Source organism: Moschus berezovskii, chromosome 11 (genome assembly GCF_049115385.1).
Source record: "Moschus berezovskii isolate FMDL1 chromosome 11, NW_MosBer_1.0, whole genome shotgun sequence".
Taxonomy (NCBI): domain Eukaryota; kingdom Metazoa; phylum Chordata; class Mammalia; order Artiodactyla; family Moschidae; genus Moschus; species Moschus berezovskii.
In genome coordinates this window covers 12,561,044-12,587,417 of record NC_142470.1, presented here as the reverse complement: position 1 = coordinate 12,587,417, position 26,374 = coordinate 12,561,044, and the positions used below count along the sequence as shown (strand labels likewise).

General features: G+C 39.7%; 1 protein-coding gene across 5 annotated transcripts in view; it reads right to left on the bottom strand.

The window, feature by feature from the left end:
• STRBP (spermatid perinuclear RNA binding protein) overlaps positions 1–26,374 on the bottom strand; it is a 148,476-nt gene that overhangs the window by 17,167 nt on the left and 104,935 nt on the right. For all 5 annotated transcript variants that reach the window (XR_008682539.2, XM_055400888.2, XM_088841158.1 and 2 more), the window contains exons 11-16: positions 20,961–21,053; positions 19,957–20,156; positions 12,648–12,806; positions 6,555–6,689; positions 6,208–6,348; positions 3,095–3,218 (exon numbers count right to left, since the gene is read on the bottom strand). Coding sequence is in view for 4 of the 5 variants with exons in the window: in XM_055400888.2 (XP_055256863.1) it covers positions 3,095–3,218; positions 6,208–6,348; positions 6,555–6,689; positions 12,648–12,806; positions 19,957–20,156; positions 20,961–21,053 (852 nt within the window). In the remaining variant the exon portion in view is untranslated. The remainder of the gene's footprint in view (positions 1–3,094; positions 3,219–6,207; positions 6,349–6,554; positions 6,690–12,647; positions 12,807–19,956; positions 20,157–20,960; positions 21,054–26,374) is intronic.

Here is a 26,374-nt window from a genome sequence, read left to right as displayed (position 1 = left end):
AGAGAGCAGGTCAGTCAGGACAAATGGCAGTCAGCACTGGCCCGATTCACAAGGAACACCTGGCCCGGCACCTTGGGCCCTGCTTGAGGACTTCTTCCAGGTGTCGCTGAACAAGAACCCTTCCCAGGATGGCCCTAGTCTACCAATCCCTCCATGCCTACGCAGATTGGAAGCTTTTTATTATGGCCTACCAGAGACTGACTACACTTCCTTCTCACTACACTTACCACGTGACATTGTAATTCTCAACTCTACCTGCATTCCCCACCAGAATGGCAGAGACTACACTTAAGTCATAAACCTAGGGGTTGGACAACTGAGTCTTTAGTGCTCACTACATCATATATTTCAAGAGGACAAAAGACAGCTGAAATAAGCAGCAGGAAATGAACAGTAGAAAAAGTATCAGAAGCCAAAAAAGAAGTTAATGCTTAAAAAAGAATGCTGTATATCAAATTTATTCCAGGAAAAGGCAGTGGTTGGCAAAGGTTATAGTTTCAAAGGCTTTACTAAAACCTCCTTCAAGAGAGAAACTGTAACTGCTGAGCTGGCCAGTAGTTGTACCCCAATACAGGCCACTGGGTTCTAATCCTGACTTCCCGTCCCACTAAGCAAGGTGACTTTGAATTGCACGTGTTATTTAATATTTACCCTCTCAGAGCCCCAGTCTTCTGCAGAAACTGACAGCAGAGGAATGCATTTAAAAACATATGTAAAAATACTACAGTCCCTGCCGCAAGGAGTACACTCTGCAAAAGGCATACAACCTATTCATAATCTAATCTGACCTCATCTGAATGTTCTCTAGGTTATAAAAGAACTTCCTTTTGAAAGCCTTCAGGAGACAGGCCTTTCGCAGAGGTCAGGGCAATGATGTAAGAGAGAAGCTACTAGGATTCCCTCACAATCACTGCCACTAGCTGATGGTGGCTGGCCACCTGAGTGAGGAGAAGATCCCATGACCCAGCAGCTGGACACACCTGGACAAGCACATCACCAAAGGCAAGACAGTTCACCTCAAGCTGCCTACTACTGTTTAATGAAAGCCGCTTCCTTTAATAAGACGTTAAACGAGGCAAAGAAAAAAATTAAATTTCCATAAAATAGTGAGATGTACAGAAAAAGGGTCTTAATTTTGGACACAGAAACTGTATCAAACTGTAACCACCCTCCTTCCTCGCCTGGTCCCACTGCCACTGGTCTTTCAGCGTCTGTCTCTTTCAATGGCACCACCTCCAATCTACCTCCTCCAGCTGAAGATCCTGAGGGACACTTGAAATCTCACTGTTTCATTCTCCACAATAAACCAATCACTTGCTTCTCAAGTTGTTCCATCTGCTCACTTCCTGCCACCCATCTACTTCCCCACACCCACAGGAGGTACCTCCACTGCCACCTGTCTGGGCTCTACGTTCACAAAAACCTTTTACTGTGTCTTGGCATGCCAACTTCTGCCCCTACAAGTCATTCTTCATACAACAGAGAGTGATTTTTTACAAATAAAGTCTGATCTTCTCACTTCTCTTAGAACCCTTCACGACTTCCCACTGCACTTAGGTTCTAAGACCAAAATCAAAACCAAGTCCTCCAGGACTGGGGACTGAACATCCAGCTTCAGCTCAAATCCACCCTACCGCCTCCCTATGCTCTCCACACTACAGATTGGTCTCTTCCCTCCCATCAGCACCACAGGGTGCCGACGTGCGGTTCCCTCCGCAGGCAGTGCTCTTCCGTCTGCATCTGCTCTGACTCCTACTCATTCTTCAAAGCTCAGTTCAAGTGCCACGTCTTCAGGCAAACCTCTGAGTCCCCGCATACTCGACCAGGCTTCCCTGTCGCACCCCCTCAGCTATGCCTTTCTCCTTATCACAGCAGCTCAGTCAGTCACGAGCCTTCCATTACTGTATCTCACCTTCAGGCCAAACACCGCAGGAGAACAAAGTGCCATGTCTGCTCTGTGTCAAAGCAGGCACACAATACTTGAATGAGAGTGTACATTTTTTATATGACACATTTTTGAGCTATGCCCCTAGTGGGATCAACTTCTGGAAGCGTTACTCCAAAGCCACATTATCCACAAAATTTCCCCAAAAGCCTATTCTAATTCTTTCTTGGGGGGCGGGCGGAAATAACCCACAATCTAAGTGAACTTCTTATGAGTGTCACACAGTTACACAAAAAATAATAACAAGACCCAATCTTTACAACAATTTACCTGATCAACAACTACAAGAGGTTTACTTGTCAAGTTCAAACTTCCACGCTTGCACGATTACAGGAATTTAACTCAACAAGACAGCTGTACAGCTACTGCTAAAATGATAGAAAGATTGGAACAGAAGACAGAAAGAAGGCTTCTTTCCCCATCTTCCTCAAGCCATGCTGTGAAATGGAAAGAATACAAACTTTGGAACTAGAAACTCTTACATTCAGATGTCTGCCCTGCTGTTTACAAGATGTCTCACACTGAGCTCACTGCCTTACCTCCCTAAACTTTAGCTTTTCCTCATCTGAAAAAAAACAGAAGTAATTTCTATTTAAGGAAACACTGTGATGACTAAAATCAAGTAAGTGAAATCATTTATATGTAAGTACCTACTGTATACTCAGCACTGAATAAGTAAGCTCCCCCTTTCTTTTTTATGCAATTCTTTAGCCCTTGATGATTCACTGAGTTAAAGAAATGCTAACACTGTCAGGCTTCACCCCAATGAGCAGCCTCTTATCAATCGTTTTTCTACCTGTGATACTCAACCTGTCATCTGTGTCCCTAATGAATACACCCTGCTCAGGCATCCAAACTCCCCAGTGTGTGGAACGTCTCTGACCTTTCTCATTGTCAAAATATGTCCCCTCCACCAAGTGCAATAGTCTTCATCTGTCACCTCCTTTCAAAAGGCCTCTAGTCATTCAGCAGATTCCAGGAGTAAACCTAATAACATTCTATAGATTCTCTTAAGTTTCAGTGCACACACATCCTATACCTGTATTATGTTTCCAGATACCCTGTGTAACCCTAGAAAATAAAGGAGAAGCTATTCTTGGAAACTGTGGCCCAGAAAAGGAAGCAGACATCTCTCAGTTTGTACTATACCTGGAGCTATGTAGCCAGGAGCAGCTGTGGCCCCAACAAAAGCCCCCCTTGTTAGAGTTCCTCTTCCTCTGCCCCGAACAGCTTGGACTGCTGCAGACACAGCTGTATTCACAACACCCTTTGCCTGTTAAAAATAACACATTTCATTACTGAGAGAAATAAGATCTTCTCATCAACTCTGTAATGTATACAACCTCTATGAGAAACTTGAGCCTGTACATGACACAAGTCATCTATGACTTTGATGACTTCAGTTTATCATCTGTAAAATGAAAATGACATATTACAGAGTTGTTCCAGAAAATATGCTGGGCTTCCCTGGTGACTCAAACAGTAAAGAATCTGCCTGCAGGAAACCCAGGTTGGATCCCTGGATCAGGAAGCTCCCCTGGAGAAGGAAATGGCAATCCACTCCAGTATTCTTGCCTGGAGAATCCCATGGACAGAGGCTCATGGAGGGCTGTAGTCCATGGGGTTGCAGAGTTGAACACAACTGAGAGACTAATACAGACACAGAAGTATGCAGATAAAAGTGTTCTTTTCACTTGAAGGTTATCCAGAAACAGTTCATTATCCAGAAACAGTTCGTTTTCTACACACACATTTCAGCAGTCAGATTACATCCAAAGTCATTTTAAGCCTAATTAAAAATAATTACAGACACCTGATATCTAGGTTCAAAATCCACTGAATTCTCTTCCAACAAACAAAAAAACACAGCAAACCACCTACAATTAGCTATGAACCTGAGTCAGGTTTAAAAAGAAAGAGGTAGGGAAGATTAAGACAGAAAGACCAAAGATGTGGATGCCAGTCCCTGTTCTACGTAGCTGAGACCTCAGGAAGCAGATTCCTCTGGCAGCGGGGGTGGGGGCTGGGGGTGGGAGTATGGGTGTGTGTGTGTCTGTGTGGGTGTGTGTCTGTGGGTGTGTGTGTGTCAGTGTGTGTGGGTGTGTGTGTGTCTGTGTGTGGGTGTCAGTGTGTCTCTGTGTGTGTGTCACCTCTGAAGTGTGTATGTGTGTCTGTGTGTGTCTCTCTGTGTGTGTCTCTCTCTCTCTATGTGTATCACCTCTGAAGTCCCTTCTTGCTCTAAAATGCCACAGGATGCTGGTAAAGCCGCAGAATCCCTATGGGAGTCTCCCCCCAATTGTAAAATAGGGATTATGACATCTACTTTTGTTTTCCTTACTGCAGAGTAGAAAGAGCAACTGAGAAAACAGATATACAACTGAAAAGTAAACAAGGAGTAACAGTATACAGGAATGCAAAAACATTCCTTTCGGAAACTGAAATTTTAAGAAATAAGAAAACATCTAGATTTAAATTAAATATTATGTTTGCTTTTTAATATAATAATGCAACAAAAACTCAAGCTCAGAAAACTTAAGAAACTCGTAACATTCCCTGCTATAACCAAGCTGCAGGGAAGGAGGTTCAGAGCCTCAAAAGCATTGCAGAGCAAGTCAGCAGCACTACACACAGCTTACACAGTCAGTGCATACACACATCTATCTCTCACTGAAAAATCACCAGCTTTTTTCCTCCTGGGATAGCCTCTATCGCTAGTGTGACTAAGTAGAAGACAGCTTCAAGGTCAAACGTATCATGAACAGAGAACAGCCATCTTCCCTTCTGGCTGAAAAAAATCCAACCCACAAATCCAAAATAGACTGCTTCTTGGCTGTCAAGCACATTGAACACATGAGTTTTATATCTTCTAGTATGGAAAATTTCTAAAAATGAGTGAACTGCATGCAGACTTTTTTTTAAACACAGCTTAGTCAAATGCAGTCAGGAATTAGCAATCTGGCGGCAGCACAGTGACTCCACACAAATCAAACTCCTGTCTCCTAGAACCAAACCTAACTACCTAATAAGTTATCTGCACACAGGCTTTATAAACACTAAAATTAACTGACCATATACAAGATGTAATACACAAGAAAAACACACCAAAACAAACAAGGTCACAATTCTCTTTCTACTAATTTAGAACATCTTATCAGAGTTTAGAGAAAGAAATCCATTCATCCTTTCTCTACACACACCAATGCAATTTAAATGCTTTATCTGTACTTCATCTCAGTAATAGTTTTGTTTATATTTTGAATTCTAGAATATAGGCAGTGTTTATTTTAGTAAATACAAAAAATGTAAATGAACACAAAACATATTTCTAAGATGGATCTCATACACAATAGGAGCATGCCCACGGTCTTTGGAACAAGAAGAATCAGGTTGCAAAGGGAGCCTTTACTGTCAGCTGTGTTACTACAAGCAGTGTCTATGCATTCAAAGTGTTCTATTGCGATCTAGTCTACCCTGTTAACAGTGGACTTTGCATATGCATACTTAACACAGAATCTTAAATAATCTGTGCTTCCTTCTACTGGTCTAAAGATTTTTACTTGACTTTTCCCTATCACATAATATATTCAGATATTATACCAGTATTCTCCACCAGAGAATGTGTCTTATAGTCACATGTCTCTTTTTCCCTCACAATTATGCACATGGTGTATGTCTAGAAAATATTTTTGAAGATGTAAATGAATGGATGGGAGAATCCATCAAAAGCATGCAATTAGGAAGCCATATTTTCTTACTGCGATCCTTGCTACAATCCTGGGCCTTTTGCAGTTCTGACATTTTCAGTGTCAGTAATGAACAAAAGCAACACAGGGTCAATTTCTACTTGTGCTGCCCTCAAAGAAACCCCAAACTAAACAATGTAAAAGGACAAAACTGGAAAGGAAATAGAAGAACAACTGCAGACCAGGATGAGAATAAGCCCAACACTTTTGGCAGCTTCCCTAAACAAACGCAGGATCTCATTTAGAGTCCCAGCCCTTCAACACTGCTTCATCAACAGGACTTGAAGCCCTGAATATTTAAAGCCAACAGTCTCTTTTTAACATGGGATTTGCCTGAAAGACCACAAAACAGGGGACCAGTAATCATATTTCTATTATGCATGATCAACTCAACAGAAAAAGTTGCCAAGTCCAAGCAAGAAAAATAAATAACTTCAGACAAATCTCAAGTGGCACAAAGATATAAAAGGAGATTTCACTCCGGTGGTATCTTTCCAAGGTTTAATGCTTAATTCATACCTGAGGGATAATCTTCTTTTTCTTATTATTTGCTGCATTGGGTCCAGAAAACAGCTTCTCCAGGGCAGCTAAAGCTGCACTTGCCTTTGCCACTTTCTTGTTTGGACCTGCACCTCTGAATTTTTGTCCATCCACTTCTACCTAAAATCAAGAACACTCTGCAGTTATCCCATGCAATCCCTCTGGGTAGTTTTAATTTAAATGTATCATAACACAGAAAACAAAAACACCAGAAGTGAAATAGTGCCATAAGAACTGACTGAGTCTACCTTTTTTTAAAAAGTAAGCTCAGGACAACCTATGTCTTTGAGGGGAAAAATATGGTTGGCTTGTATCTAGGTACATACCTCCATCACAAAGCGTTTGTCATGGCTTCCACCAGTCTCTGAGATGAGTTCATACTTGAGACCTCTTCTTTTTTCATTGAGCTCCATTACAGGATTTTTGCCACTTGCTGTGAGGATAGGGCCCTGAGTTCTTACCTAAAAGGAGGTTCAATAAAGGAAGATTTTAAAGTATTAGATTTCTTATTAATACAAGTATACTACATCTCTACTGAAAAAGAGGCTCAAAAATTATACTTTAAAGCATTTGGGAGCTAGGATGCATGATTACTTCTACATATGAATGACTAAACATCTCTAAAGGGACAGAAATCCAACATACAGTGAACACTGCAGGAAGTCATCTCGCCAGCCTGTCATGGAAACAAGGAGGTCTCCACAAAGCAGGATGCTAGAGCAGTGGAGCCTGGCCATTACCTGACACTCCATGGTCTGATCTAGTGTGTTCAAGATCTAAGAACAAAACTATAAATGACTGACAATGTAGGTAGAAGAGTAAAGATTCACATTCAATGTTCTTTACCATTAGGGTTAGGCTTAAACAGCCCTCAATTTGGGAGATGGGAAGAAAATGTGCCTATACACCTCTCAGTCTCTAAAGAGATTTGAGGGAACCAACAGTAAAAACAGCAGCCTACAGACTATGAATTCTGAAATTTAAAAATAATAAAAGCAGTCATTCCCTGCCCTCAAGAATCTAGAGTACAATCACTATGGAAAAATGAACAGTATAGAGCAGGTGTATGTTATGGAAACATAGTACAAGTAATCATTTTCTAGGGCAAACAGGATAGTTTTCCTAGAAGTAACAAAACTGATCTTAAAAGGTAAGTTGTACTAGACCATGATAAGGAGGAAACATAGAAGAAGGGCATTCTGGACAGAAGAAACAGCCATGCAAAAAAAGCCCAAGAGAAGGAAAGAATATTTGTTTGGGAAACGTAAATAAATTCTATTTGGCTATATTAAGGGAGTGAGGAGACAAAGGCAGAACCAGATTAGAAACACCCTTGATGTAGCCCAGCCATAAAGGACTTCAAATATCATGCAATGAGCTTCAACCTTATTATGGACAATGGGGAGCCACTGGAGGATTTAAATCTGAAAAGCAGAGACATTACTTTGCTGACAAAGGTCCGTGTAGTCAAACCTATGAGTTGGTTCATTTTCAAATGCCCTGTAGTATCAACCACAGTACCAGGTACAGAATAGATGATAAATAAGTATGTATTTACTAGTGAATCTCTTTATCTTAAACTAATCCTCTTGGTGTATCAGTGAGATGTCTTTTTCTGATTTTGTATTTGCCCATCTATAATATACTGGACAATATAATGACAAATCTAGACAGTGTATTAAAAAGCAGAGACATCACTTTGCCCACAAAGGTCACATACAGTTAAGTTTATGGTTTTTCCAGTAGTCATGTATGGATGTGAGAGCTGGACCACAGAGAAGGCTGAGCATTGAAGAATTGATGCTTTCAAACTATGGTGTTGGAGAGGACCTTAAGAGTCCGTTGGACAGCAAGGAGATCAAATTAATCAATCCTAAAGGAAATCAATCCTGAATATTCATTGGAAGGACTGATGCTGAGGCTGAAGCTCCAATACTTTGGCCACCTGATGCTAAGAGTCAACTCACTGGAAAAGACCCTGATGCTAGGAAAGATAGAAGACAAGAGGAGAAGGGGACGACAGGAGATGAGATGGTTGGACGGCATCACCTACTCAACGGATATGAGTCTGAGCAAGCTCTGGGAGATGGTGACAGACAGGGAAACCTGGCATACTGCAGACTATGGGGTCTCAAAGAGACAAAATCATGATTAAATTAGAAAACAGCTCTAGGAGTGGTGAAAAGAATTGACACAAAGATAAACTAGCAGTGAGGAAGAGAAGTAATTCATCTAAGAGTGCTAAGGTTAGGACTGAAAATAAATCGAAAAATACCACATAACTACAATTTTAGAAAGAGCAAATGATTGAGCACTTTTTGAGGTTAGAGATCATGTCCGTAATTCTGCCACAGTAACTGCTCAAGAAACGGTGAACAACGAGTATATACAATAGGATCTTAATGTATATAAACCTAACGGGCAGCAAGATGCTCTTAAAATACTCTATGCTGATTTAATAAGTAGTTGATATTATCAAAGTAGAACACTGGACAATTTTAAAAGATAATGTTAATAAACATTCCTGGATTGTTTTGTTAAAAACATCATTTCTTGAAGAATTTTTAATAATCTACATTTTTTTAAGTTTCAAGGCAAATTTCTGGTCTCTGTCTTTTAAAGGTAATGAGTAATTTCTGAAACTATTCTATGTGATAATCACTCTCTGTTTTCAAACCCAAAATCACTTTTTAAAAATATTTAATTATTTTTTTATTTGTCTGTACTGGATCTGAGTTGTGGCATGCAAGATCTAGTTCCCTGACCAGGGGTTGGACCCAGGCCCCCTGCACTGGGAACGTGGAGTTTTAGCCACTGGACCAACAGGGAAGTCCCCTGAAATCACTTCTATAAAAGTAAGTCAAGACAAAAATAAAAGTTTTCTCCCCTCTTCATTACTACATTTTACGGAAGCAAAGAAGAGATGGATTCACTACCAGAACTTCCATATACTCTCCTGCTGCTGCTAATTCAGCCCACACTGCTCTGCTCTTTTAAGTTCCTTTGAACTTAACAGTCTGAACCTTACAATTAATGCGCACTTTTTCTCTCAGTGAGCTTCCCAGGTGTGCTGTGGTAAAGAACCCACCTGCCAATGCAGGAGGCATAAGACACTTGGGTTCAATCCCTGGGTCAGGAAGACCCCCTGGAAGAGGGCATGGCAATCCATTTCAGCATTCTTGCTGGAGAATCCCATGAACAGAGGAGTCTGATGGGCTACAGTCCGTGGGGTCACAAAGAGTCAGACAGGAGTATTTATAACCCTGCCGGCAAACCATCTTGGCCTGCCTGTGTGACAACCACTTATGAATGACTGGTCCTCTCCAAAGGCAGGTGCCATGGCGTCTATCCACCACATCACAAGAGGAATCAGGAATGGCTTTCAGAGGCCTCAGCCCTAATCAGTTCCCTCCATACAGGCCTACCTGGTACTTCTCAGACATCTACTTTCACAATTCCAGATCTCTGGTGGCCCAGATGGTAAAGAATCTGCCTGCCGAGCAGGAGATCGGAAGACCTGGGTTCGATCCCTGGGTTGGGAAGATCCACTGTAGAAGAGAATGGCTACCGGCTCTAGTATTCTTGGCTAGGGAATTCCAAGAACAGAGGAGCCTGGCAGGCTACAGTCCATGGGGGTCACAAAGAGTCGGACATCACTGACTAACTAACATTTTCACTTTCCTTGGCCCAGAATGTCTTCTTTCCATCTCTTCCCCACAGAGCAAAATCCTCTTCATTATCTCAAATCAAGTTCATATATTATTCTGATTTTACATGTGTCTATGAGGAACGCTGGGCTGGAAGAAGCACAAGCTGGAATCAAGATTGCTGGGAGAAATATCAATAACCTCAGATATGCAGATGACACTACCCTTATGGCAGAAAGTGAAGAGGAACTCAAAAGCCTCTTGATGAAAGTGAAAGAGGAGAGTGAAAAGGTTGGCTTGAAGCTCAACATTCAGAAAACCAAGATCATGGCATCTGGTCCCATCACTTCATGGGAAATAGATGGAAAAACAGTGGAAACAGTGTCAGACTTTATTTTTTTGGGCTCCAAAATCACTGCAGATGCTGATTGCAGCCATGAAATTAAAAGACGCTTGCTCCTTGGAAGGAAATTTATGACCAACCTTGATAGTATATTAAAAAGCAGAGACATTACTTTGCCAACCAAGGTCCGTCTAGTCAAGGCAATGGTTTTTCCCGTGGTCATGTATGGGTGTGAGAGTTGGACTGTGAAGAAAGCTGATCGCCGAAGAATCGATGCTTTTGAACTGTGGTGTTGGAGAAGACTCTTGAGAGTCCCTTATACTGCAAGGAGATCCAACCAGTCCATTCTAAAGGAGATCAATCCTGGATGTTCATTGGAAGGACTGATGCTGAAGCTGAAACTCCAATACTTTGGCCACCTCATGCGACGAGTTGACTCACTGGAAAAGACTCTGATGCTGGGAAAGGTTGGGGGCGGGAGGAGAAGGGGACGATGGAGAATGAGATGGCTGGATGGCATCACCGACTCTGTGGACTTGAGTTTGAGTGTACTCCGGGAGTTGGTGATGGACAGGGAGGCCTGGCGTGCTGTGATTCATGGGGTCGCGGAGAGTCGGACGCAACTGAGCGACTGAACTGATGTTTCATTTTGCCATCATGGTGCTTATCACATTATATCATAATAATGAATATCTTTTGCCCTTCTATCCTCAGATGCTTACTCCTTGGAAGGAAAGTTATGACCAACCTAGATAGCATAGTAAAAAGCAGAGACATTATTTTGCCAACAAAGGTCCGTCTAGTCAAGGCTACGGTTTTTCCAGTGGTCATGTATGGATGTGAGAGTTGGACTGTGAAGAAAGCTGAACGCCGAAGAATTGATGCTTTTGAACTGTGGTGTTGGAGAAGACTCTTGAGAGTCCCTTGGACTGCAAGGAGATCCAACTAGTCCATCCTAAAGGAGATCAGTCCTGGGTGTTCATTGGAAGGACTGATGCTGAAGCTGAAACTCCAATATTTTGGCCACCTCAGTTGACTCACTGGAAAAGACTCTGATGCTGGGAGGGATTGGGGGCAGGAGGAGAAGGGGACGACAGAGAATGAGATGGCTGGATGGCATCACCGACTCAATGGACATGGGTTTGAGTGAACTCTGGGAATTGGTGATGGACAGGGGGGCCTGGCGTCCTGTGATTCATGGGGTCGCAAAGAGTCGGACACGACTGAGTGACTGAACTGAACTGATCCTGAGAACACTTTAAGGCTCTGCACACAATTTCTGTAGCATCTAGTAATATGCAGACACTAAAAGGAGTTTAGTATCTTCCCTCGCAGCTCAGTGGGTAAAGAATCTGCCTGAAAGGCAGGAAGGAGACCTGAGTTTGATTCCTAGGTCGGACGACCCTCTGGAGAAGGAAATAACAACCCACTCCAGTATTCTTGCCTGGAGAAACCCATGAACAGAGAAGTCTAGCAGGCTACAGTCCATGGGGTCTCAAGAGTTAGACACGACTTAGCGACTAAACCACCACCAAAAGCAGTTTAGTACAAAGTCCTTGATAAATATTCATTCTTACAAACGACAAATTAAAAAAGAATTCATATAAGCTCTTGCTACTACTTTAAAGTTAATTTTCCTTATGTAAAATGCCACAGGCAAGGGCCCTGTGAATTTCCAATTAAGCCATGTATCATTTCTACTTGGATTTTTGTCCAATTCTATTATCTGTGACAATGTGTCACAGGTCACGACTACTCAAGAGTCTGAGGAACAGGCTATGCCCTGTTTAGGACTGGACCAACTCAATGATGACCTGACCCCCACAGCTTAAATTTCAAATAATCCTAAATTTTCCTCATTAGCTATTTTTTTAAGTTAACAAACATACATAAATACATCAATTCATTCACTGATAGCCAAGCAGCTTGCAGGATCTTAGTTCCCCTACCAGAGACAGAACCCAGGGACCAGAGACTAAACCTAGGTCCCTGCAGTGAAAGCATGGGGTCCTATCCACTGGACCAGGGAATTCCCTAGATCTTTTTGCTTTTTACACTTCAGTTATTCTTGATATTCTTGATACACTGTAACTGTGAGATGCTGGACGTGACTCCCAGGGCCAGCAAAAGAGAAACACTAGTTAAATTAGGACACATCCAATGTTGTACAGTACACAGTTATGCTTACAAATATTTTTAGAGTTAAGTGAAAAAAACAAGATGTAAAACTGTATGAAAGTATGATTACCTTCATAAAAAAATAACCAATGAAAAAAGGCTGGACAGAAATAAAAATATTCATAATGGCTGCCTCTTAAATACATACACCTGTATATGCTTTTGATTATCTCACTGGTACTTCTCCAGACCTCTCAAATTTTTGACATTAAGCATACTTTTTTTTCTAAGAAAAAAATATATAAGTATACCTCTAAGGTACTGGAGGTTTCAGTTGTAGAATTTCCAGTATTATTGCTAGAGTTTGAAGATACTGTTTCATTTTTGCCTTCGTTATCTGACTTTTCATCGGAACTCATACATTCAATATCTGCATCAAAGCCCGTTGGGTATCCCATTGCCTGCAGTACCTGTAAAAATTACATTAAGATTCAGTTTTATTCAAATACCAGACACTTCAGAGAATAGATGAAATGCTGATAACAGTTTCAAACCCAAAGCATTTGAATCCATGAAACACCTTGCAAGAAAAGCAAGATGTTGCTCATCTACAAATCCTTGGTTAAACAAGCTTTACCTACCAGGGTATCACTGGGTAATTAGATTTAAATAACAGAAATGCAAACCTGAGGTTACTCCAAGTTCACTTAATTTGGAAATGAGGACTTATCTGATGGTACAGTGGGTAAGAATCTGCCTGCCACTGCGGGGGAAATGAGTTCCACTCGCGGTCCAGGAAGAGTCCATATGCCAAGGAGCAACTAGGCCTGTGCATCACAACTAGTGAGCCAATGCACTGCAACTAATGAAGCCCACATACCTAGATCCTGTGCTCCACAAGAGAAGCTATCCAAATGAGAAGCTTGCTCACTGAAATGCAGAGTAGCCCCCACTCACCACAACTAGACAAAGTCCAGGAAAAGCAACAAAGACGCTGTGCAACCAAAAATTAGTAGAGTACATAAATAATTTGGAAATGAGAGATGGAGAAACAGAATAGCCAAATTCAGCCAATGAGGTGGCAGTAATTAAGAGTAGAGTGGCACACTATTAAAAGTACACTGGGCTAGAAAGGAAAAGACCTGATGATCTAACCCTTTACTCCTCTGATCCTCAATTTTCTAATTTGCAAAAGAGGAAGGCTGATTAATTGACCTAAGTTTTATGACTCAATCCAATAGAGGAAATTAGCACAGAAAGGAAATCAAGAAATTTTCTTTACCTTGGAGCCAGTTTGCCTGTTAGTTACGAAATTACAGTTGTAGCTTTCTACGATCCATTCCTTTGGCTTTCAACTTAAAGTATAATCAAGACTTGAAAGAAAAGATTCAGTCCTTGGGTTTATCCTTTTCTGCTAAGTGAACCAGGAACAAGCCAAGGTGTGTATCTCCATCCTGCCTACCAAGGAGTGATTCCTCTATGGCTCCCTCCCATGTTTACTCTTGTGTATTTCCATTCATGTTTGGCACTTCTCATCTTCTTAAAAATAGTTTTTCACACAGTGTATGTGTGTGCATGTGTGCATTTGCAAGCCCTTTAAAACCTCCTTCCAGGTTAAACTGCTTTAGATGTTTGCAAAAGAATATGTTCACGAGCACTTTTACAAGCCTCTTTCAAACAGGCTGACATTGAATTGTCAATCACTGACTTAAAAGGTCTGTACCGAAGTTAGGTTCCTAAAGATCCCGGTATTTTCCTCAGCTTTTGAGTATGTTTTAAGTTGCTTAAATATAAAAGCAATGGCATATTTCTTTATAACGCCAACTATACCTAATAGCTTTCTCAAAAACCTGTAATGGTCGCCACACAAATGAGAAAGAAGTCAAAACAGCCTAGTCTTTATAAATGATGGCATCCTGTACAAAGGATTTTGCTAATATAAATGAAATTACGCTAAACAAAAAATGGGCAGAAGTAGAATTCTAAACCAAGAGAACCTGAAATTAATTCACCCAGTTCATATGGAGAACTTGGCACTTTGTTGAACTTTTCAAACTGTAAATGAATTATCTGTATTCAATGGGAGTAAGGCCAAGAATACTTTAACATTGTAAGTTCTAAAAGGACTCAAATATTACTTCACACTAAGTATACTAACATCACTTGGTTATATCCTCATCAGTATTTGTAAAGAAAACACCTTCTCTACTCCCTGAGTCCTGCAAATACACTCTCTGTGAGAAATTCCATCTCTGAAAGAGCAGTTATCAGTCTGGAATTAATACCACGTTAACACAGGCTGCAAGTCAAAGGCCAAGAGTCCCAAAGAAATTTGATTTGTTTACTCCAATAAAAACTAAAGACATGCAGTTTCTCCAAATTTAATACGGACAGTTAAAAGAGAATAATGTAAATTATTTAACACCACTTCTCTCTGCCCTTTTTTCACATCAGATTCATTTATTGTTTTTGTAGCAACATACTTCAATACATTTATAAATATTTCATATAAACTGATGGATAATCTCAAAGGATTACAAATGTACTTACAACACAGCGCAACAAAAACATTTTCAAATTAAGTCATATTTCTATGAACACATATTCTGAAATTATTAACTAGCATAAGTCACAAAAGTAAAAAAAAAAAAAAAAAGTATGGAGTTCTTAGAACTCTAGAACCAATTTGTTTGGAATCAGTATTAAGGTAAAAAAAACTGATATACCAAAGTAAAGTGAATTTCAAATGTCTGGCAAACAAATCAAACCTAATAAACAAATCAATTGAGCTGAAAAATCACAAGATAATCCCTGGAAGAAAGGTGAATAGAAAATCCAGGGTAATCATGCCTATTCTCTTCTGGCAGGGGGTTAAGGCTGAGACAGTTGATACCCTCAAAGATGAGGAAGCAAGACTGAAAACATGAAACACCCTATCCATGGCTCTTCACTCAGGAGGAAGTCATACTCACAGCTTACAATGGTAGAGAGCTAATGGCTCCAGAACTTCTGCAGAAGGGCTTTATTCCTTGTCCCCTTCTCCTGATCTTTTCTCTACAATGACTAAGATTATTTTCGTGGAATATGGCTGATCATGTCCTTAAAGATGTCCTTTGTGAGGGACTGTCAGGGAAAAGGACTAGAGGAAGAAAGGGAAGATTGGCCAATAATCTTCATTACTTTAGGGTATGTGCTGCTAAGCAGCCAGACTCCTTGAGCAAAACTGGCTTCTTCTTATCTCATTTTTATTTCAGTGCTGTTCTTAATAGGTACGGAGGTCTACCAAGTTACTGAGTAAAGAATGCAAGGATTTTTATCTAGTGGGACCTACTTTTATAATCACGTTACATATAAAACACACTCCCAAACTCACTTATAACAGAATCTATAATGTGATAAAACCTTTACAGAAGGCAATTTAGCAATATATGCCTGACATCTAATAAGAAATCCTAATCCTTTGCTAAAGGCAAGGGAGAAAAGGAAAGATATACCCATTTGAATGCAAGTTCCAGAGAACAGCAGAGAGAGATAAGAAAGCCTTCCTCAGTGATCAGTGCAAAGAAATAGAGGAAAACAATAGAATGGGAAAGACTAGAGATCTCTTCAAGAAAATTAGAGATATCAAAGGAATATTTCATGCAAAGATGAGCACAATAAAGGACAAAAATGGTATGGACCTAACAGAAGCAGAAGATATTAAGAAGAGGTGGCAAGAATACACAGAAGAACTGTACAAAAAAGATCTTCACGACCCAGATAACCACAATGGTGTCATCACTCACCTAGAGCCAGACACCCTGGAATGAGTTCAAGTGGGACTACGAACAAAGCTAGTGGAGGTGATGGAATTCCAGTTGAGCTATTTCAAATCCTAAAAGATGATGCTGTGAAAGTGCTGCACTCAATATGCCAGCAAATCTGGAAAACTCAGCAGTCGGCCACAGGACTGAAAAAGGTCAGTTTTCATTCCAATCCCAAAGAAAGGCAATGTTCAAACTAACACAACTGCACTCATCTCACAAGCTAGCAAAGTAATGCTCAAAATTCCCCAAGCCAGGGTTCAACAATACGTGAACCATGAACTTCTAGATATCAAAGCTGGATTTAGAAAAGGCAGAGGAACCAGAGCTCAAATTGCCAACATCCGTTGGATCATAGAAAAATAAGGGTTTCAGAAAAAAATCTGCTTTATTGATTACGCCAAAGCCTTTGACTGTGTGGATCACAACAAACTGTGGAAAATTCTTCAAGAGATAGAATACCAGAATCACCTTGTCTGCCTCCTGAGAAATCTGTATGCAGGTCAAGAAGCAACAGTTAGAACTGGACATGGAACAGCAGACTGGTTCCAAATTGGGAAAGGAGTACATCAAGGCTGTGTATTGTCACCCTGCTTATTTAACTTCTATGCAGAGTTCATCATGCAAAATGGTGGACTGGATGAAGCACAAGCTGGAATCAAGACTGCTGGGAGAAATATCAATAACCTCAGATACGCCGATGATACCACACTTATGGCAGAAAGCAAAGAACTAAAGAGTCTCTTGATAAAATTGAAAGAGGAGAGTGAAAAGGTTGGCTTAAAGCTCAACATTCAGAAAACTAAGATCATGGCATCTGGTCCCATCATGTCATGGCAAACAGATAGGGAAACAATGGAAACAGTGTCAGACTTCATTTTTTGGGGCTCCAAAATCACTGCAGATGGTGACTGCAGCCATGATATTAAAAGACGCTTGCTCCTTGCAAGAAAAGCTGTGACCAACCTAGACAGTGTATTAAAAAGCAGAGACATTACTTTGCCAACAAAGATCCGTCTAGTCAAAGCTATGGTTTTTCCAGTAGTCATATATGGATGTGAGAGTTGGACCATAAAGAAAGCTGAGCGCCAAAGAATTGATGCTTTTGAACCACAGTGTTGGAGAATACTCCTGAGAGTCCCTTGGACTGCAAGGAGATCCAACCAGTCCATCCTAAAGGAAATCAGTCCTGAATATTCTCTGGAAGGATTGATGCTGAAGCTGAAATTCCAATACTTTGCCCACCTGATGCAAAGAACCGACTCATTAGAAAAGACCCTGATGCTGGAAAAGATTGAAGGCAAGAGAAGAAGGGGACGACAGAAGATGAGATGATTGGATGGCATCACTGACACGACGGACATGAGTTTGAACAAGCTCCGGGAGTTGATGATGGACAGGGAAGCCTGGCGTGCTGCAGTCCATGGGGTCACAAAGAGTCGGACATGACTAAGCTACTGAACTGAATATATGTTTAATGAATTAACAGATCATTCAAATGTGCTTTTTCTTCTTTATTTTTGGCTCTGATGGGTCTTTGTTGCTGTTGGGCTTCCTCTAGTTGTGGTGAGTGGGAGCTACTCTCTAGCCATGGTGTGTGGCCCTCTCATTGCAGTGCTTTCTCTTGTTGTAGAACGTGGGCCCTAGGGTTCGAGAGTTTCAGGAGTTGTGGCTTTCGGGCCCTAGAGCACAGACTCTATAGTTGTGGCACATGGGCTTAGCAAGGTTATAGCATCTTCCCAGATCAGGGATCACACCAGGGTCTCCTGCCTTGGCAGGCAGATTCTTTACCACTAAGCCACTAGGAAAGCCCTGTGCTTTCTTCTTAACCTAGCAATTTCGTCTCTAGAATGTATCATAAAGGATAATCAGACTAGTTCACAAACATGAAAAGCAATCAACTGGATGCATCTAGATCTAAATGGATTAGTTACATTATGGCAGATTGATAATAATAAAATATTATACCATCACTAAAAATTAGAGCAAACTTTGTTGTTATTAAAAAAGTAAAAACCTCATAATAAATTTTTAGATACACAAGAAAGCCATGGTCCTATTTTAAATATACATTTCTGTAAACACAGTATGTTGGTCCCTCCATTCCTTATGTGAAACCCTTGGAGCCAGATCGTTTTCACAATTCCTAATGACACGAATTTTATAAAGCTAAAACAGTACATTTACCAAATATTTTCCAAATCTTCAGTGGATTCTCAGGTGCACCCCATGTGTGTGCATCAAACTTAGGGAAATATTTTTCATTTTCAATACTTTTTTAGAATTAACAATTCTAAAAACAAAAGGCTTAGAAAAATACATACCAAAATATTAATGGTTATTATGAGGACAAACAACACCTAAATCTTGTCATATTGCAAAATCCGCCACTCTACTAACTCCCCCAAATTTGACTAACTGAAACCTGCTGAAGCCACTAGCTTATATTATAGGTTATTCTAAGAAATAACCCACAGACTGTCTCTGCATCAGAGATGCCTCTGAAAGACATCACTGCTTCATGATATTGCTTTGATTCCTTTTTATGAAGACCCACCCAAGGGGAATGCCAAGCGACCTTTAGACCAAAACAACTCTGATTCTCATAATCAACTGTCACAAAGAACTGATATAGATATTTCACAAGCTTTCCCGGTCACATGTTGGAGAACTTATATTCAAACTTGTGACTCATTCTCAGCATACTTTACAACTAAACTGTATTTTTAGCCTTATTCCTAAATTCACTTTTCCCTCATTCTTAGTATTCTGTCTTATTTTAAACTCATATTGACATACTTAAAAAGTACTCCCTTTTAAACAACATACCCTATTGTTCTATAATTTTATGACTTAGTTGTTATTTTTCTGCATTGTGCTTATTACCACTTAACAAATACCTGACCTATGTGTCTATCCACTGTCTTTCTCCCCATCCTATCCTCATTAGAATGCAAGCTCCGGGATGGCAGAGACTTTGTTCTGGTCACTGCTATATTCTTAGCATCCATGATAATGTTTACATTTACATTAATAAACACCTGCAAACTGGAATGATTATGAAAAGAGACCAATTACATCTTATGTCATGTTATATAACAGAACTTTTCTGAACTTAAAAGTTATCTTCCATCTACATGATCTTTGACATTTTCGTATTTCTCTGCATGAGGCCAGATGTACTCATGGATAGAGTCTAGTATTTAGCAATTTTCTACAGACTTATATGCATAATTGACTGGTTCAATCCTGGATCTTATTCTTTATGGAAATATTTCAAAATACAGAAAAAGCACCAGATGCAAAAAAGAATCATTAATTTATGGTAGAAAAAAATCTGCAAATAGCAAAATATCCAATGACGGGAATGTTTAAACAAGCAACAGTATATCTATTATAATCATTATAAAAATACAGCCATTAAAATATATTTATGAAGATTTTAATAACATGGAAAAATACTGATGACATGTGAAATGAAGAAAGAGGATTAAATTACACATACACGATGAGCTCAACATAAAAGAAAGAAACAAAAGTACTGCTGTATATACCATATAAAATATTAATGAACTGCCTCAGAGATAAGCAACTGACATAGATTTTCTTTACTTTTTTCTGTGTTTTACAAATTTGTATCATCAATACATATTATTTTATAATCAAAAAAGAATAGTTTTGTGATTCAGAGGTGACAGAAGTCTATACTCTATTGTCATTAAACTCCTGAAAATTCTGTTAGTTTACCATAGATAAACAAGCACCTTATTTACAACATAAAGTAACAAAGCACTCTTAAGTAAAATAAACACTGTACCTTCACTGCTACATGAAGTTTTGCTGTTTTCTTGGATGGTCCTGAGGCTTCATATGTTGTACCATCCACATCTACAGACATTGTGAAGACTGGGGCATGGACAGGACCAGACTGAGATAAGAGCTTATACTGAAGCCCAGGCCTGATCTGATTCAGTCTCATTAGTGCATTCATAAGGTCTATTGCTTTACTATCCAGAACTGCAAGAGAAAGAGGAATGAGGTCAGAAATTAAACCACTTGATTTAATCTATGTTTTCGTAGGTTCCTCGTGAAAAGTGAAAGTGAAGTCGCTCAGTTGTGTCCGACTCTTTGCGACCCCATAGACTGTAGCCTACCAGGCTCCTCTGTCCATGGGATTTTCCAGGCAACAGTACTGGAGTGGATTGCCATTTCCTTCTCCAGGAGATCTTCCCAACCCAGGGCTCGAACCCGGGTCTCCCACATTGTAGACAGACGCTCTACCGTCTGAGCCACCAGGGAGTAACCACTATAAACTCAGGTTTTAAAAAAGCAAGAATTTCAAAATGCACATATAAACTCACTTCATAAATAATTCTAAACTTACTGCTTAAATACTTACGCTAACATCATTATGAAAGTAACATGCATTAACATGTTTGTTGTTGTTTAGTTGCTAAGTCAATTCCCAACTCTTTGTGACCCCATGGACTGTAGCCCGCCAGGCTCCCCTGTCCATGGGATTTCCCAGGCAAGAATACTGGAGTGGGTTGCCATTCCCTTCTCCAGGGGATCTCCTCACCCAGGGATCAAACCAGTGTCTCCTGCAATGGCAGGCGGATTCCTTAACCATCATTTACCATAGCTATTAACTAATTTTAGTTTGCCAATATTAATATATCTTAAGCAAATGGTGCTTGAAAACAGAAGCTATTTTCTTCAAACTTGAATTCAAATCAATCAAATTCTTCACTTTTTAATTTCTATTTTCCTGGGACATAAATCTTTCTAGTTCACATCTATAAGAATAAAGATTTTACACACTTTTCCTTAAGTTTCGTTTCATCTTCTTATTGGGATCTTTATCATCCCCTAATCCATCTTCAAATGGCCTCTTCAGAGCTGAAGACCCAGCACCTAAAAAAAGTTACAAGAGATTATCAGTGACAACAATGATTCCACTTACTCTACCAAATGTATTTAATATGTCCAGGAAGGAAAAATCTTAGGAATCACACAAGGACCATAAGACCCTTTCACTGATCAATTAAAAATGTAGGGACTTCCCTAGTGGTCTAGTGGTTAAAACTGTGCTTCCAATGCAGGGGACGTGGATTCGACCCCTGATTGGGGAACAAAGATCCCACATGCCACATGGTGTGGCCAAAACATAAAAAATTTTTTACATTTTAAAACATGTATGTGTTCAGTCCAGTTCAGTCATGTCCGACTCTTTGCAACCCCATGGACTGCAGCATGCCAGGCTTCCCTGTTGATCATCAACTCTTGGAGCTTGCTCAAACTCATTTCCATTGAGTGGGTGATGCCATCCAATCATCTCATCCTCTGTCGTTCCCTTCTCCTCCTTTTCCCAACATCAAGGTCGTTTCCAATGTGTCGGTTCTTCGCATCAGGTGGCCAAAGTATTGGAGTTACAGCTTTAGCATCAGTCTCTCCAATGAATATTCTGGACTGATCTCCTTTAGAATGGACTGGCTGGATCGCCTTGCAGTCCAAGGGACTCTCAAGAGTCTTCTCCAACACCACAATTCAAAAGCATCAATTCTCTGGTGCTCAGCTTTCTTTATGGTCCAAGTCTCACATCCATACATGACTACTGGGAAAAAGCATAGCTTTGACTAGACATACCTTTGTTGGCAAAGTAATGTCTCAGCTTTTTAATATGCTGTCTAGGTTGGTCATACCTTTTCTTCCAAGAAGCAAGTGTCTTTTAATTCCATGGCTGCAGTCACCATCTGCAGTAATTTTATAATCTTGTAATAGCAAAAACTTTTAACTGAAACTTCATGAAACAATATTAACCCTTCTTGCATTTATTTTTCCATTTATTCAAATATACTCATACAAATATCTATGCATATATTCACAACTGTATATGCATAAACAGAAAAAAGTTTGGAAAGATATATATCAAAATGTTAAAAGTAGTTTTCTCTGGTAGTAAGATTTATTTTCACTTATGTCTTTTCAAATATTTCTCTAAATTAACATTTATTATATAAATTTTTAAAATCAACATGTTAAATCTCATACTTTTGGAAATCTGATTATTTCTCATACTACAAAATAATTCTTCAGACTGCCCATTCAAATTCCTATTCAAGATTTTATTTACAGTTCATCTCCATTAAGTTTTCTTCAGCTTCTCTCTCAACTTTTTCTGTTTCTATGGTAGCAGAAATATAAAGTGTCATGTGGAGTCTCGTGTCATTGTCTATTTCATATATAGTCACCTTGTGTTTCCTTAGTGCTCTAGGATGGTCAAAGATATTTTCTCCTTATCTTGTATCTTATAAACTATCTAACATAAAACTTAGAAACAACATAATGGGTATGGAACAAAAACTAAAAACTAGTATCAATTTCTTAGATAAAGCAACTAGTTAATAACACTGGCAGACACAAAGCAGGAGCTTTAGTGTCCAAAACAAAAACAATCAGAGAAAAGCTTATCAACCTGTCCAAGTACCTTAAAAGAACTCTTTGTGTTTTCACCTTAAAAGCTGGTCACTGAGTTTCCTAAAGAAAAGTTATGCTCAAAAGATTCATGCCAAAAAAAAAAAAAAATTCATGCCATAATGTTTCCAGATACTTCTTAGAGATAACTACGTATTCTCTGATCATCAAGATTTATAATCCCTTCGGGTAAACACTGACTTCAGCATTTGCTTGAGTCAATACTTACCACTCAGGTCAATCAATCTTGATGTTCTCTCTTCAACAGAAGGCAATATCTACTTATATCTGCTTAGTATTGTATTTCATCTGCATTACATAAACCTATGCATATGCCAGTCTCCCAGAATGCAGTCTTCAAGAGACAGAGTTAAGAAGGAACAACATCTATTCAATCACTCTCCCACTCATTAAGTTGCATTAAAAGCTGCTCTCTGATTGCCTAGAATTCACTAGTTGGCTTAAACATACAGATCTGTTCTCTAAAATCTCCAGCTACATGAACAGTTGCATGGATTAAGCTTCATTCTACCATCCCTACTACTGGACAAGGGCTGTAAAATCTGGAGCTAATCATAATAGTAACGGGGGTGGGGAGCATGCCTTACAAAAAAACAAGCTCTTCTCAATACATACAGTACCTAGAAACAAGAAGTGGTCATTTGAGAGGCAACAATTTTAAAAAACAATAGGTGATGGCTTACCATATGCCTGGCACTGGTCTTAATACCTTACATGAATTAATTTATTTAATTCTCACAAGCATCCTATGAAGTCTGTACTTCATCATTCTCATTACAATTTCATTCATGTATTTATCCAGCAACAAATATTAATAGAGCGTATTTCTGTGTTCGGGACAACTTCAGATGCTAGACATTGACAACAAAACAACTTCCCTGTTTTTACAGAGCGTGTGTGCACCTGGTGGTGGAGATTAAGCTCAACATGTCATATGGTCCCAGGCACAATGGAGAAAAGTAAGAGACTTACAGGAGAGGAGGCATGGCTATTTTTGAACATGTGGTGCCCATCAGAAAGCTATCACTTATAGATATGGTAATTAACTGACAAAGACTTGAGCAAAGAAAATTCAGCTATTTGGGCAAAGAGCCCCAGGAAGAGAAAACTCAACTACAAAGGGTTTCTAGCAGGAACATACTAAGAAACAGCATAAAGGCCTGAGTGGTGGAGTGGCATGAACAACAACGGGACAAGAGAAGATGATGAGCAGGAGCAGAAGTTCTCAGCCTTAACTGCCACTAACTCACTAGACGAACTTTTGGAAAATACAAAAGTTCCACTTCTAGTATCAGAAAGTAAGTCAATGGAAACAGACTTCCTGCCAAGAGTAATTAGAAAAGCTGGACCAAATGCAGAATAAATATCTGCTCCTGTGCAATAATGAACTATGCAGTCAAGGTCCAGGAGATGAAGGAAACCTTGCGCTGGGGGCCACATTTCTCTTGGAGGTATCTTCCACCCCCAGAAGAAGCCACTAGGAACTGAACAGAACACTTCTTAAAAAAAATTTTTTTTATTATGGAAAATTTCAAACACACACAAAAGTGTAACGAGTAGTATAATAAATTCCCATGAATCCATCAATCAGCTTCAAGAATTATCAACATGTGGCCGATCTCATCTCATCTGTATCATTCTCTTGTCCTCTCTCCATTTTCGTTAAACTATAGATTCTTGTTGGTTATTTATTTTAAATATAGCCATGTGTACATGTCAAATCCAAACTCTCTAACAATCCCTCCCCTTCAGGTAATGTTAAGTTCTGAACAGAGTACTTTTAATAGCACCCAAGTCTCAGGGATCAAAAACTGAACTTTAAGGACCTCCAAAAGAGGAAGGCCTGGTGAATTTCCCACACTGTGGGGTGGTCCTCTCCAGTCCACATGTGAGAAGTAAATGAAGCGGAAATAGTCTGGATTTCACAAGGATTGAGGTCCAGCTTCAAATCACCTAAACGCCCAATTCCATTAGGATGATCCAGATTGCCAATTTCACTAGCCCAGAAAGAAATATAAATCCTCCCTGAAGGATGGCATCATTACTCTAGTCTTAAAATTCTAAAAGTTTTTCAATTTACATCTCCAGTACTCAAAACAAAAACGCATGAAAAGACAAGATATTCTGAACAAAAATCATGAGAATCAGCAGAAAATAGAAACAGATCCCCAAAAGACACTGATGATGAAGCATTCTTTCAGAAACAAACTGTATTAAAGAGAACGATCTGACTTCTCAAAAAGACATCAAGAAGAATTTCGGCCACAATATCTAAAGCTAGAAAAGCCAAGATTCTAGAAATTAAAAACTGAAAGACCTACAATAGGAAACAGACAATCCATAATTGAGGGGAACTAACATATCTATCTCAATAATTTAAAAAATTATACTACAGGTGTATAAGATTTAAACAACATAATGATCAAATGTGACCTGACATGTAAAGAATATTCTGATTCTACCAACTGCAGACCATACACACTTTTTCAAAGTATGAATCATTTATAAAAACTGACCATGCACTGAGCCATAAACTATCTTTCAAGAAATACCAAGTTCAGTTCAGTTCAGTCGCTCAGTCATATCCAATTCTTTGCAACCCCATGGACTGCAGCACACCAGGCTTCCCTGTCCACCACCAACTCCCAAAGCTTTTTCAAACTCATGTCCATGGAGTCGGTGATGCCATCCAACCATCTCATCCTCTGTCATCCCCTACTCCTCCTGCCTTCAAACTTTGCCAGCATCAGGGTCTTTTTCAGTGAGTCAGTTCTTCGCATCAGGAGGCCAAAGTATTGGAATTTCAGCTTCAGCATTAGTCCTTCCAATGAATATTCAGGACTGATTTCCTTTAGGACTGAATGGTTTGATCTCCTGCAGTCCACGGGACTCTCAAGAGTCTTCTCCAAGTCTATAGTTTGAAAGAACCAATTCTTCAGCACTCAGCTTTCTTTATAGTCCAACTCTCACATCCTTACATAACTACTGGAAAAACCATAGCTTTGACTAGACGGAACTTTGTCGGCAAAGTAATGTCTCTGTTTTTTAATATACTGTTTAGGTTGGTCACAGCTTTTATTCCAAGGAGCAAGCGTCTTTTAATTTCATAGCTGGAGTCACATGTGCAGTGACTTTGGAGCCCCAAAAAATAAAGTCTCTCGCTGTTTCCACTGTTTCCCCATCTTTTTGCCACGACATGATGGGACAGGATGCCATGAACTTAGTTTTTCGAATGCTTAATTTTAAGCCAGCTTTTTCACTCTCCTCTTTCACTTTCATCAAGAGGCTCTTCAGTTCCTCTTCAATTTCTGCCATAAGGGTGGTGTCATCTGCATATCTAAGGTTATTGATAATTCCCCCAGCAATCTTGATTCCAACTTGTGCTTCATCCAGCCTGCCATTTCACATGATGTACTCTGCATAGAAGTTAAATAAGCAGGGTGACAATACACAGCCTTGACATACTCCTTTCCCAGTTTGGAACCAGTCCGTTGTTCCATGCCCAGTTCTAACTGTTGCTTCCTGACCTGCATACAGATTTCTCAGGAGGCAGACAAGGGGGTCTGGTATTCCCATCTCTTGAAGAATTTTCCACAGTTTGTTGTGATCCACATAGTCAAAGGCTTTGGCGTAATCAATAAAGCAGACGTTTTTCTGAAACTCTTATTTTTCTATGATCCAACGGATGTTGGCAATTTGAGCTCTGGTTCCTCTGCCGTTTCTAAATCCAGCTTGAACAT